General features: G+C 36.3%; 1 protein-coding gene across 3 annotated transcripts in view; it reads left to right on the top strand.

Annotated features, from left to right (window-relative positions):
* Positions 1-10,783, top strand: part of HNF4G (hepatocyte nuclear factor 4 gamma) — a 62,353-nt gene extending 51,570 nt beyond the window's left edge. For 2 of the 3 annotated variants that reach the window (XM_032708992.1, XM_032708978.1), the window contains exons 5-11: positions 2,005-2,160; positions 4,216-4,303; positions 6,317-6,469; positions 6,645-6,881; positions 7,357-7,479; positions 7,860-8,017; positions 8,074-10,783. In XM_032708992.1, the coding sequence (XP_032564883.1) occupies positions 2,005-2,160; positions 4,216-4,303; positions 6,317-6,469; positions 6,645-6,881; positions 7,357-7,479; positions 7,860-7,978 (876 nt within the window). In that variant the 3' untranslated portion in view covers positions 7,979-8,017; positions 8,074-10,783. Of the gene's footprint in view, positions 1-2,004; positions 2,161-4,215; positions 4,304-6,316; positions 6,470-6,644; positions 6,882-7,356; positions 7,480-7,859; positions 8,039-8,073 lie in introns of all 3 variants that reach the window. The other variant, XR_004360658.1, reaches the window with a different exon arrangement.
* Positions 10,784-14,228: the final 3,445 nt, after the last annotated feature.

Here is a 14,228-nt window from a genome sequence, read left to right as displayed (position 1 = left end):
TTCTCAGGTGTGACCTGCTATCAGAAGTCTCTTCTTTGTACTTTTGAGTCTTGATCAAGATGTCTTTTACTCTTCTGGAAAAACAATGAAATGTGTTGAGTTTCTTTACTCTCTTTCGCTGCTGAAGGTTTTCTAGACCAAATCACTCTGATAGCTCTCACCTGAATGATATTCAGTATTTTCAACTTCGTTTTTGTAGAAGAGATGCCAGAAATGGACTCATGATTATAGTGTGGATTTCTCAAATGCTCTATCTACAAAGAAACAATACCTCTAACCTTTTTCCTTCATGATAGCCTTTGAATTATGTGTCTGAGGAGGTTTTCACCTGTCTAGCTGCTCTAATTTCCCTGAGAACTAATGTTCAGATGGTTAACTGACATTAATATCTAAGCTATTTTCGGTGTTTTACACTACTCAATTATGTAGGAAGCGCTGAGCTTTAGTTCAGAAGTGCAACTCCTTTTGACTACCCAAGGATAATGGGATTTCACTGCAGATCCCACTGTGGGTTTTAACATGGATATATGAATGAAGGGGAACTGATAGGAGGTCAACCTAAATAGCTTCCACCATCCTGAAGTATGTACAGGTATGCTATTGGAAGATCAAACATTTATTTTTTTTTCCCGAGGAAGAGAATCACACTATATCATTTCCTGAGTATGCTTCTAGTAATAAAACATAAAGGGAAAGTCAATTTCATATGTCTATTACAGTGGTGGGATTTTGGTTTTGTAGTGGAGGGATCTTTTTTTCTTTTTCTTTTTCTTTTTCTTTTTCTTTTTCTTTTTCTTTTTCTTTTTCTTTTTCTTTTTCTTTTTCTTTTTCTTTTTCTTTTTCTTTTTCTTTTTCTTTTTCTTTTTCTTTTTCTTCTTTTTCTTTTTCTTTTTCTTTTTCTTTTTCTTTTTCTTTTTCTTTTTTTCTTTTTCTTTTTCTTTTTCTTTTTCTTTTTCTTTTTCTTTTTCTTTTTCTCTTTCTTTTTTCTTTTTTTTTTCTTTTTTTCCTTTTCCTTTTCCTTTTCCTTTTCCTTTTCCTTTTCCTTTTCCTTTTCCTTTTCCTTTTCCTTTTCCTTTTCCTTTTTTCTTTTCCTTTCTTTTCCTTTCTTTTTTTTCTTTCTCTTTCTCTTTTTTCTTTCTCTTTCTATTCTTTCCTTTTTCTTTTTTTTATCTTTTCTGTTTCCTCTTTTCTTTTTCTTCCCTGGTATGATAGCAGCTATAAACTGATCTTGCCTTCTGACCTTACCTTCTCAGGCTTGGCTTTATCTTAAGTTGTCTTTCCTACCTGGCTTAAAAGCAAGCCTGGTTTTGTTCCTTTCCTTGAAAAGTCATTAAGAATTTCAGGATTTGGCTCAGTGATTATGTAAAACTGTCCCAGCTTCAGGCCCAGAAAGATATTGCTCTCTTCCTATTTCACAGAACACTGTTCACTGCAGGTGGTCTAATGCACACTCATATCCTTTACATTTCCTCTGCAATGTCTCAGGCCTCTGCCTATACTGCTGCTTCATCATTGCAAACTGTTCTCCTCCAGGCACTAAAACCCCCCTGTTTTACCTTCTAAAGTTAATGATACTTATCTTTTCACTAGAAGAATATGCTACCCCTTTATCACTCTCTTTCTCTGCCCTTAATATTACTGCATGCCCCTATGAGCTCTTCTTTTTTTCTGAAATGAAGTAAATGTCAACCCTTTTAAAGGAAAACAAAAAGAAACCACCTCCCCTCTACGAATGATAAGGTCTCTGGTATATTTAAAAATAGCATTTTGGAATGAGAAGGTATTGTATCATGATATGAATAATTAAATATAGCAATGCACACTGGTAATAATGAGAAATAAAAATTTATAATTTACGTGCAGACTAATGGTCCATGTGGTCCAGGAATTTCTCAAGAGTATCCATGCTTACTGCTATGATATTTTCTTAAATATTCTGTTAACCAGTGAAAATGCAACTGTATGAAATTTAACGTTGTGAATTTTTTCTCTCATAATGGCCAGATCTCAATGTCCAGTCCTGGTTCTAGCACTGATATAAATGTTAAGAAAATTGCTGGTGTTAGTGATGTCTGTGAATCTATGAAGCAACAACTTCTGGTCCTGGTGGAATGGGCTAAATATATTCCAGGCTTCTGTGAATTACCACTGGATGACCAGGTATAAGAGGACACCAAAGAGAAAACTTTAATTATACTGTTCTGTTACTCCCGTGATCTTTGAATGTCATGATTTTTTTGATCTGATCAAATAGATCTGCATGCTAGACCCACAGCTTTTTTTTTTTTTTAAGTTTTGAAATAACACCACCACACAAAAGATATTAACAAAAAGAAGCATCAAATCAGCATGTCTCTTAAGCGTTCTTTCTGTAGTCTTTTGGAAACAGAACTTTTTTCTGACCTTGATAAGTATTTATTTCATGTTCACCTTTCATTATAATATGGCAGCATCTTAATTAGAAGCAGGGCTTCTCTACTTGAAAAAAATAAAAACCATTAGAATCTTGAACAAATTCCAAACGTACTGGTATCAATCCATAGCACATAATCTTTCATATATTGCAATGTACTAAAATTATATTGTATATAATGAATGTGAGGAAAAAAGCATCAAGCTTTGAAAATTTACGAGGGTTTTTATGACAGAGGTCTGATCACATCTATAATATATCCTAATATATCACCCGCTTTCAGAGTAAGTTGTGTTGGCACACCCAGAACCAGTATTCCCACATTGTGGTGAGCAGTTCTTTCACCAGTGGCCTGGGCAGGAGTTTAATTGGTTGCTCGAGATCTCTCAACTCCAGTCCACCAAAATCTGATACATCCTGAAAATCACTCTGTGACTGCAATATTGTAAATCCTCCTTTTTGTCTCTTCAGTCTCTCAGTTTTTAACAAAATCCTGCAAGAAGCGTTAGATTCATCCTTGGTTTTGATACTCAAACTGAGTCATTCCCTCTTATATTCTTCCTCAGGAATATGAACATGTTTCAGGCCACAGGAGACCCCCCAAAATAGGAGTTTAATGATATCTTTGCAGACCCACAGAGTATGATATATGTGCACAAGCTCAACATACTGGAATAAGTTAAAACTCTGTTCGTGTGAAAGAAGGGAGAATTTTAAGTGCATTGGTTACACAAGGGCAACAAAAACAAGAAAAAAATATTGCTGCTTTTACTGTTAAGATGGCATGAAGGAAAAGGGAAGGTATAAGATGTCATTAAAAAGTTCCTGTCTGCATTTAAAAAAATAAATTATCGTCTTAGAAAGACAGGCTGAAAACATCCTTACAGTGATTGAAGAGTACATGTTGGGAAAAACTCCTGAACCTTAAGTAGCTTAGAAAAATAGGGACAAAGATATTAAGAGATAAAGCAAATACCACTTTTTCATTTGTGATAGCAAATTTCTAAGGAGCATTGTGCATTTAGTAATGAAATAAAACATCTGGTTTTGAACAAATTATTCCTGATCTAGGAGTCAGCCTGATTTCCAAACCATAAAGGAGGCCAGAGCAGCTAAGTTAACTAACTGAGAACCAAAAAAGTCTTAACAGATAAGTGTACCTAGGTACTGTTTACTCATAAAATATTGGCTTGGATTAGAATTACTTGCCAAGAGACGAGTTCCTTGAGGAAATAGAGACCATTGCTGAAGTTTCAAGAAGACATTAAAACCAAAGGAAAGTAAATAGATGACAAAGAGTAAACAAATAACCACAAGTGCCTTCCTAGTATGAACCAGGATTCTTCTTTGTTGACAGTAGTGGCTGTTTTAGCATATCTGGCTTTGTTGTGGAAAAAGCTCTTTTAAGCACCACATAAATTTTTGGTTCAAGTTGAGAGAAATGAAACATTGCTAGTGCCAAATTCACTGTAGCAGTTCATTCCAGCCCACTGGAGTCTTTAGTGTCAACTTAAAATGATAGAGAAAACTTTGCAAGGGAATACACACTAAAGGTAGATAGTGTATTTATTGATAAGTGTTTTGCAGAGCCTAATGTTTAATATCTGGACCAAATGCTAGAAGTGACAGAGAATGACAATTTAATTATAGAGTGCTGTTTTTATGGTGTTAAGATTTTTATATTAAAATCTTAATTGTCTTAAACGTGTACCTAATACACGGTAATATGCAACCTCTTTTCTTTTGTTCTTATTGGAACTTACTGCATTATCATTTATTGAGTCTGCTGTTCTTTTCATGAGGTTGCCCTGCTAAGAGCACATGCTGGGGAACACCTGTTGCTTGGAGCAGCAAAACGGTCCATGGCGTATAAGGACATTTTACTTTTAGGTAAATATTGGTTTTGTTTTACTTATTAATGATGATGTACATTAGCAACCATGTAATCACTTAAGTGAGACAACTGTTCTGGCACAATCAAAGCAATGCATTCTCTGAATGTTAAATAGCTATTAATGACATAATGTCACATGCCTGTTACAGCAAAAGCAGATGGATAGGTGAGCTAATATTGGATGCTACAAATCAAAACTTAAGGGAGTTCCTGGCAATTGTCTCCTTACATTAGCATCCTTTCTACACCTTTGTCCCTTAAAAAAACCAGAAGAAAACAACAAAAAGCCCTGTCATAAACCCCCCTTTGTTTAAGAGAGCAGCAGCCAGCCTGTTTTCACGTGTACTAATTTCAGTTTTCATGAAAACCATTTATCTGGAGCTTTCTCAAGAGTCCTTCAGACACAGTCAGAGAAGACTCTACTGGCTAGAATATCGGATAGCCTGTTCCCTTCAACTCACTTTCCCAAGAGCCCTCTCACTGCTGCCTTGACAGTCACCACATGGCCATCATGTAAACAGCTCACCTGCTGTCCCTGACGTGTGGCAGATGGGTGCATGCATGGCACAGTGAGGAGTCATGCCTGCAGAAGCATATTCGTGGTCACTTGAAAGGGCTCCTGCACTGGGTTATATAAGAGAACATAGCTGTTAGGGAAAAAGACGTTGCATGATGGAAGCATGTCTTATCTTAGTTCATGCAACAGAGAGGCTCAGTTACCGGATGGGATGTGTGCCTGTGTGAATAGGGACTTGATGAGGCATTTGTTAGCATTGTTTGAAACAGGGCTCTGCCATTCTGAAGCGTACTGTCCTGAACATAAACATGTGCAGCATTTGGGCTGTTTTATGAGAAAGTGTGTAGGTCATCTTGGACAGGATTTTTGATGTGAGGCAAGACTATATGGAATATGGACACAAACTAGTCTCTTCACTGGTGGTGTTGAACAAGGACATTTTTAATACTTGTTCTCCTCCCTCTTTGGGACAGCCTTTTCACAGCTCTAAATCATGTTGAATTTATTTTTACACCTATTATAACATTAAAAGGACAAGAAGGGCTTGGTCTGAAGGTATTTCACCACCAATCCTTTCAAGATAAAAGCTATACAAATGGCTTTCTTTATGTAGTTCTTTCTCTAGATACTGTTTCACTGACAAACTTAAATAAAAAAGAAGTATTTACAGTTTTATTGGAATTAGTAGGTAATAAGAAAAAAAATGAAAAAATAATAAGCAGAAAATTATATTCAGTGTCATGAGCATCAGCATATGTATCAAAAGAAGAACGATTTGAGGCTTTAGGGCTTATTTCTGGTACTTGGAGGCAGGTATATGTAAAGTTTATGAGTCATTTTGGCATGGATCCCTTGTGACATAATCATCAGCTTTTCTTTCAAAAACTGCTTTGATGGCTTTTGAAAGCTCTGTGAATTTGCCAGTGTTCTCCAGGAGGTGAATTAAGATGCCATGGTGCAGACTTCTCCAAAATGGAAATTTAAAATTAAAGAAACAGGGAAAATTATTTCTATACTGAAAATTTTATGATGCTGCTAAATTTTATCAGGAGTAAGAGGAGCACCTATTAGAAAAAGAAGCATTCCCCTTATCTTCTGCTATGTATTGACAAATCCTTCATTCAGCTTGGGATGTATTATTTTAATTGGGGAAGAAGACATTTTAAGATCAATTCACTATTATATTTATCTATTATGTAAAGATAAAGGTCTACTTGCTCCATACTTGTACATTCAAACGTGAACCTCAGTCCTGTGGACTAATCAGGAACTGTACATGTTGGCATATTTACATGTACAGATTTTTTACTGGGTGACAGCTATAATTTGCACATATACTCTGTTTGGAAAGAACACTTTTGTATAATGCGAAGGAGAGTTATTACTTAAAAAAATGATTAACCTGAAATGTGCTTTTGAGAATGGGCTTCATCTCGTGTGTTACATCAAAATCTTTATATTAATCCACATGTTGGTATTCTTTCTCTCTAAGGCAACAATTACATAATCCATCGCAACAGTACTGAAGTAGAGATCTGCCGAGTGGCGAATCGCATTCTGGATGAATTAGTTCGACCCTTCCAGGAAATTCAAATAGACGACAATGAGTACGCTTGCTTGAAAGCAATTGTGTTTTTTGATCCAGGTATTTTTACCAAAAAATCTCTCAGAATTTTTTACACATGGAAGAATTACTGGAAGTAATTTTTGTTAACGTAGAATCTGTTCATGAATGGAAAAGAATCAAATGAAAAATATAAGTAAGGTGCTCCTTCCAAATCATAATCTGCCTTGACTTTAAATTTTTGTCATTTTTTAAGATGCAAAAGGCCTGAGTAACCCAATGAAGATTAAGAATATGCGGTTCCAAGTCCAAATCAGTTTAGAGGATTATATTAATGACCGTCAGTACGACTCCAGAGGAAGATTTGGAGAACTACTTCTTCTACTGCCTACACTCCAGAGCATCACTTGGCAAATGATTGAGCAAATACAATTGGTTAAACTATTTGGAATTGTTAAAATTGACAGTTTGCTTCAGGAGATGTTACTAGGAGGTAAACTAACAATTTGCTAAATATACTGTGTTGTATTATGTTGAATTTAGCATGCTGGGATCTTGAGGGATTCGTGATGTAATCAACCATGCTGACTCACTGTCTGAGCTTTGGGTCGTGTAATTGTTAGCTAAAGCTTTCTTGTCTTGGCAGTTCATCTTGTTAACTTAGTCTTGCAACAGACTGTGCCGTGTACTTCTCAGTCACTGCTGGGTCGTCCTACAATTCCCTTCGCAGATGAAAGAATCCTTACAAATATTTCATGAAATCCACTGTTATTGCAGTCAAAACAGTGAAAATAAACACAGTGCTTAATATGGTTGAAGTCTGGTATGATTGTTTAATGAATACCCAGAGGCAATTATTCAAATTGCCAATCAAAATATTTACTCTGTGGAAATGTAATTACTGAAGTATTAGTTGCTGGCAACAGCATGTTCTTTTGAATTGATATATGCACATGTTATTTTTGCAGGTACTTCTAATGATGCCAGTCATCTGCATCACCCAATGCATCCTCACTTAGCCCAAGATCCATTAACTGGCCAAACAATCCTCATAAGTTCAATGTCTGCTCCTGTACATACAGAACAGATTTGTAAGTAATTGCAAGTTAGCCTTCTGTCATAAGATTTCACTGTTTCATTTAAAAATATTAATTAGAGTGGTGGCCTGTCAGTGCTCATAGAGTTATTTCATCATCATTCTTAAATTAAAATAATTGTACATTAAAAATGTATGTAGATAAATGGTGTTAAACAAGAGACTTTGACCTGAATTTAATCTAATTTTAAAAATTCAGCACCATTCTGATATATAATTGTTTTTACATGCACAATTTTTAATAAACTAAAAATTCAGATAATTAAAATATCCTATTTCCCTAACATGTCAAATGTAACCAAACTCCCTTTCAGTGCAGTAGTATGCATATGCAGAGTAGGCCAGACTATAAATTCTTTCTGTGTTCTTTTTCAGCAACTCCAGAAACTCCATTACCTTCCCCTCCTCAAGGCTCTGGGCAAGAATACAAAATGTCTGCAAATCAGGCTTCAGTCATTGCACAGCAGTCTATTTTGAAACAAAAACCATTGTGATGATGTTTCTGTCTCTGTCTTAATCCACCCTTCCTTCCTTTCTTCCTTCCTTCCTTCCTTCCTTCCTTCCCTCCTTCCCTCCCTCCCTCCCTCCCTCCCTCCTTCCTTCCTTCCTTCCTTTTTATGCACTAGATAAATTGGTAGGACACTTGCACATTTAAAATCTCAGGTTGATAAACGAAATTATTTCCTCAGCAGCCGCTGCTGTGGGTGTTCCTTTAAACACCTCACAATCTGAAAAGTAGTGCTGTTCTGACTGCCACATACAACTGTAACTGTGGACACTGAAGTCTGACAAATATGTATAGAGGTTCATATTATTTTTAGATCTTATAACTGCACAGATTCATGTTTTTATTTCCTGTTTCAGTTGTTGTCTTAATATTATCATTTTAGATGTGTATATATATTTCTTTTTGTGACAGAACTGGTTAGTGCTTGTTTAGTTGTGAATTGTAGAGAAGAAAAAGTGGGTTAATCAGGCAAAAGCCAAAGTTCCACTAATAATAAACCAGTAGGCTACCAAAAAAGCACATGAATTAAAAAAAAAAGGACGGAAATGCACAACTCATTTAAAAAAATATTGATTTGAAAGGACCATCTCTTTCAAGTAATAGTGTTGAATCCTTCCTGCTCATCTGTTTGTATGAGTCAGAGGGCCTGCCGTGAGTGAATATGCTTGAGGGCTTTTTAAAATCTGTGTAGACAGTGATGCCTGTATCAGTCAATTGGATAGTGCCAAAGCATTTACATTGCTAAATAGTTAAAACAAGGACTGGTATGTTTTTTGGTCAGGACTAACTAGTACTCTCCCCAAAAATTTATGGGCACACTTTGGCCAGTCTATGGACACTTTTCACCAGGAGTTTTGAATACAGCCCCCCTCTTCAGGGGGCAGAGAGGAATACAGACAGACTGTACCATTTGACCTCAGGAATGGAGTATAGACTTTGTGCTGTTTGATTTACTTGTGTAAGTGTAGCCTTTGGGTTTATTTACCTAACTGGCTGGTGAATGCATGTTTCAGCAATCACTAAACTTCACCTACAGAGATGTTGTAGTTAATGTAGCAGCTCTGTCTGGAAAGGTATGGCTAACTAATTGAAGTGGCATATGTGCCTGAGTTCAGCTCCAGGTGTTCCTAGTTTGAGCCATGGTATTTCAAGCCAGAAGACAGCCAACCCACAAAGTATTCATCCTCTCAATTTTTAAGAGTTTTCAGAAGCTTGGGATGAATCAATTTTCTGTGATGAACCCCCACCTCCTCTTCCTCCCATTACAGTCTGGGAGGATCCAACATTGACTAAGTTTTGTGTCTGAAGTCTATAACAGCTCATCTGGATTTGGACCCTCTGTGGATTTGCACAAAGTGGACCTTGTGACACATGCTCACTTGGGCATGTACACTCAGTTACAATTTGTGAAAATAATCTAATATGTTAAGTGATATGTTGTTCCTACAATACTGACATCATAAGAAAATTACCACTTTGCACATTTTATTTATTCCGGACAGCAATGATTTTTCTTTAGTACTTTAAAGTAGACTTTCTTCTCAGAAGATATTTAAGAGAGAAACAGATGAAAAAGATATAATAAAATATTGCAGTTTGCTGAACTATTGCAAAGAGAAAATAGTCAGAGTCAGAAATTCTGAGTCAGAATTTCTGCAAGGTGAGATTGATCATCCTGAACAACACCTTCACTAATCACAACATCCAAAGATGGTGTAGTTACACCTCTGGCTTGTAAAAGTTGCTCAAACAATCTGCAATGATTCTTCAAATACATTTTTGTAGGCAGGAAATGCAACACATTAAATGCTGAGCTAACCTGAACATTCAAAAGGCTTTAATGAGAATACACTACTACCAGGTAGATGCTGTGTTTCTTATTATTTTAAAGTAGTTGCTTTTGTAAAGTCCATGCAGTGGCTCTTAACATTTACCTTTTGCTTTATAGATGGTTTTTCTTTTTGCTGTTTACTGTTTGTTTTTTTATCAAGGCATTACTCTTTTTGCAAGTTCCTTTTAGCATGAGTTTTTATGACAGAATAAGGTTCTGAAGTTTTGCCATTAACTTCAGGGGTATCCAGAACGTGCTATTTTTACAAGTTCACCACCAACACTTTATGGTGAAACACAGAGGTAAAGCATGTGTGAGAGATACTGAGCAACCCAAAAGTTTACTGATTGGGCTCACTTTTGTGTACTTGTCATAGAAAGAGTGTTGGACTCAAGGTGGATCTACATGAATTTAATGGGTCAGATTAATGAAGTTAGTTGCATAAACGTGGCAGTATCGGTCTGACTAAAAACATTTAACTGGAAATAAAAAGTAGTCCCCAAGTTGGCTACCCTTGCCTTATATAAGAGATATGCATAATAGCTTAATGGATTTATTTTTCACACTGTACTTTAGATATCAAGTGTACAATAAAATATTTTCACACACTGCCAAAATGTACTGGAGGAAAGATATACTTTAGTGTTTTGTCTGACAAAACGTTGTTATCTATTTTGTATGATATATTACATTTTGGAATAAGAACACCACTGTAATTTATTGGGAAAAGCTGATTTATTTTATAAATGTAGCATTATTTTTTTAAACTTAATTATGAAAAATCAGAAATGATTAACTTTGTTAAATATTAAATTATAATGAGGTGTAACTTTATATGTTTGAACTCTGATACCAAGTTTTTGTGTTGAGCATTTGGAATTGAAATGGTTGCTGAAAATATTTCAAATGGACTGTTTTTCATCAAAACTTAATAAAGAAAAATGAATGATCCAAATGACACATTTGCCTTTTGGTAAATTTTTTTGCTATTTACTTAAACATTGAGAATGCGTTATATTGCTTACATTATGAATAAGTATATAACTAACATACCTCCATCTCTACAGTATTCACAGCATCACAGAATGGCTGAGATTGGAAGAGACCTCTGGAGGACATGTAATCCAACCCCCCTGCTCAAGCAGGATATTGAAATCATATGAAAGAATATGATGGCAACACTGTAGTTGATTCTGCTGTAACATAGCGAAGTATACATAGGTATGGTTTTCAGTTTTTAGTTCTGACTCAGAAAAGAACTGAAGCACATGTTTAATTCCTTCTATGTTTAAAATGAACCATATGTTCAACAGCCTTTCTTTTTTCTGGACAGGGATAAGTTAACAAATCACTACCTTTCATTGCTCTAGTGTATTATTATTTAGGCAAATCTACATGTAGTTATTTATTTTGTGGACAAAGACTTTCATAACTTTAGAAACACTGTTTATAATATATTTTTTTAGATAACCAGTGTCTCCTCGGCCATGGAAATTATGTTTAGTTGCATGTCTCTTTGAGTAGATTTTGAATAGAGTTGTGGTTGGAGGTTGTTTTCAGTTGGGTGGTGGTAGTAACACAGTGTTTTGGGCTGCTTGCTTTGCCCCCATAGGCTCTACTGTGGAGTGCAGAGCTGCAGGGCAAAGCTGCCACGGGAGGAAGAGGAGATTCCATTTATTGAATGCTGGAGGTCTTCAGGTCCCTCTGAGGAACTTGTGTCAATGGCTGATTACCCTAGATGAAGGAAACTTTTACTCATGAATGCTGGGTGGGGTGTAGGATGTTTATGATTTTAGGGAACAGAAGACTTTTTTTTTTTCAGCCTACAATGCAGAAAATATGGAAAACCCCCTACACTTTTAATGCTATGAAGCGCTGACAGACTGTTCTTCAAGGATTTCCGTAAATCAGCTTTACAAGCAGCTCCAATAGGCAAATCAGGAGTGTATATCTTACAGACAGATGAACTAGCTTTCAGTTATAATCACTGTCCAGAATTTCTCCCAACTAAAGAATTCTGAAAGTGAGCAAAGAGATTTACTGAGCTCCAGGAATCTTCTGCAACAGAAAATTTAACCTTCTCAGAAAGTAAGAAAACTTTTTATAGCTCTTGGTTATATTTGTATACTTGGCAGGTCTGTTTTTACCTCAAGGATGTCTGTCAGTCTGTGACAGACTAACATTTTATATGTCTTTCCACAGACTATTTCTAGTTGCACACCTCGAACATTTGGGCTACTTATGCTAAAGTATATACTAAGCAAATATTTAGGTCCACATTTTAGGTAAGTCTTTCAAAACTCTTCTGTATCGGTTTGAAATTAATTTTTACATTTTTCATATTGGCCCTGCTATAGAACCATTAGCTTTATTCTTTCCCTTATTTTCTCCCTAGGAAAAAATTAGAAATGGAAAAAAAAAAGTTTATCCCCAAATTTAAAGTCATGATGCAATTGTGCTTCCCTGTCTTCTGTTGTTTTTGTAATATAAAAAAATAGAGAACATCATCAAGGCTAGCATCAATCACTACTTACTTCTGGTTCCTGATTGTCCTGTGGCAAATCCAAATATTTTCATGAATTGGAAGTCTAATAAAATAAAAAGCCCTCTTTGAAGTCAAAAGCTAAATTTCATTGCAGGGAGGATTAAAGGTGCTCAATTTCAGAAATATATTTTCAAAAATTTATTTCATAAAAAAATGAATGCCTGATTTTTAAACAAAATGCTAAATATTTCTATTAAAGGGTAAGAACCTTTAAGATATAATGAAATATACAGATTTTTGTATAAAGACAGAGAAAGGGAACTTCCATTTTGTGTCACAATATATAATAATTTCTTTTTGAATACCAACATATCAAAATAGTTTCTAAACAGGACGGGTAAAATGTCATCAGGATAGGGGAGCAAGCACATTATGCCTAAAAGTGTCCTTATGACAATGATCTCTATTCCTTAGTGTTGTGGTGGAGCTGTGATTGCTACTGACCTTATCTAGTAGTTCATCTGAGTCAAGTGTCAGTCAGAGATGCCACATCAGCTCCAGATTTACTGGTGGTCCGGAGAAGGTTGTCACCTCACTAACAGCAACACCTGCTCCAGGTCACATCGTGGCGATACACCCTTGCACCAGTACAGAGCTCTTAATTACCCAAAGATTTTGAGCCTGAGACCACTTTTTGCAAGGGTGAATGTCACTGATGTCTAACATGACGAGGTGAACAGAAGGAAGTGTTGAAGATTTTTCCTTAGCCAGTCTGATCAAGGCATAGTTTCATCTAAAGCTTAGCACTGAGATTAGAGAAGAAAGCCTAGAAATCCACAGTTTCAAAATGTCTTTGTCTTTGATCTGAGTAGCATTGGCTGGTCTCTTTGAGTCTGATTGAAGGAAGAGTTGAACAGTTGAGAACCTCACTTGTCTGATTAGGCTTAGTGGTATTATGGGGTTTAGCCTCCCCCATAATCTCTTTTGCCAGTTTGTTAGTGGGTTGACTAAACGGAGCAGTTGCTGTTTCAATTGTAGAATACTGAATGTCTTCAAGGAAACATAATCATAAAGACGGCACGGGCAGATGTCTCTGGAAGTGTAATTACCTTAAGAAGTTAAAGGAGATAGTGATTGGTTAGAGAAAAATATTTTTACAGAGTACATAATAAGGTGTACTTCAGTCTTTCAAGGGAATTCAGTGAAAGGAGGAAAGAAAAAAAGACATGCAAAATTGCCTAACGCTGTTGATTCCATGAAGAGATTATGAAAACCTCTGCATTGGAGGTAGAAGATTAGACAACTTTGCTCAATATCGTTTGGTTTGTGGTTCAACATGTCACCTGTAGATTGCAAACTTCATACTCAGTTGGAACAGATGATTAATTTACAATTTTTATTAAGTGGTTCACGAAACATATTCCAGCAGCCTAACATGCCCTCAAGTGCCCACTAACAGTTTGTTGGCTCTTCACAGAGCTGCTGTACAGGGAGGCCTGAGCACATTCTGCATCACTGCCCTGGGACCCTTCCTCTAGGTGTTGCTTGAACATATCCTTAATCAAGGGGCAGTAATGCCATGGGAGTGAAACAGTGTCCTTCATGTAGCCCATGGCAGTGCTTAATGTCAAGAATCCCCTTTTATCGTGTCTTGTTGCGTGTGACACAGCTGAACTTGACAGTTGCATCACCTGCACTAAATGTGCAGATGTCCTGACCACTTTTCTTGGAGCAACTCTGCAAGTTCCTCCACTCAGGGAATGCTGCAAGACATTTAGCACCCAGATGATGCTTTGATGCCAGCAGTCACCTTGCAAAGTGACCTTGGTAGCAGCTGACCCATTTTGCTGTGTCGTGATCTGTTTCATGCTTCTTATAGGCCAAATGAGATGAGATAAAACCTTGGTCAAGTTTTTAGTG

This window comes from Chiroxiphia lanceolata, chromosome 1, assembly GCF_009829145.1.
Source record: "Chiroxiphia lanceolata isolate bChiLan1 chromosome 1, bChiLan1.pri, whole genome shotgun sequence".
Taxonomy (NCBI): domain Eukaryota; kingdom Metazoa; phylum Chordata; class Aves; order Passeriformes; family Pipridae; genus Chiroxiphia; species Chiroxiphia lanceolata.
The sequence above is the reverse complement of the archived record's forward strand: the minus strand, read 5'-3'. Positions and strand labels throughout refer to the sequence as shown.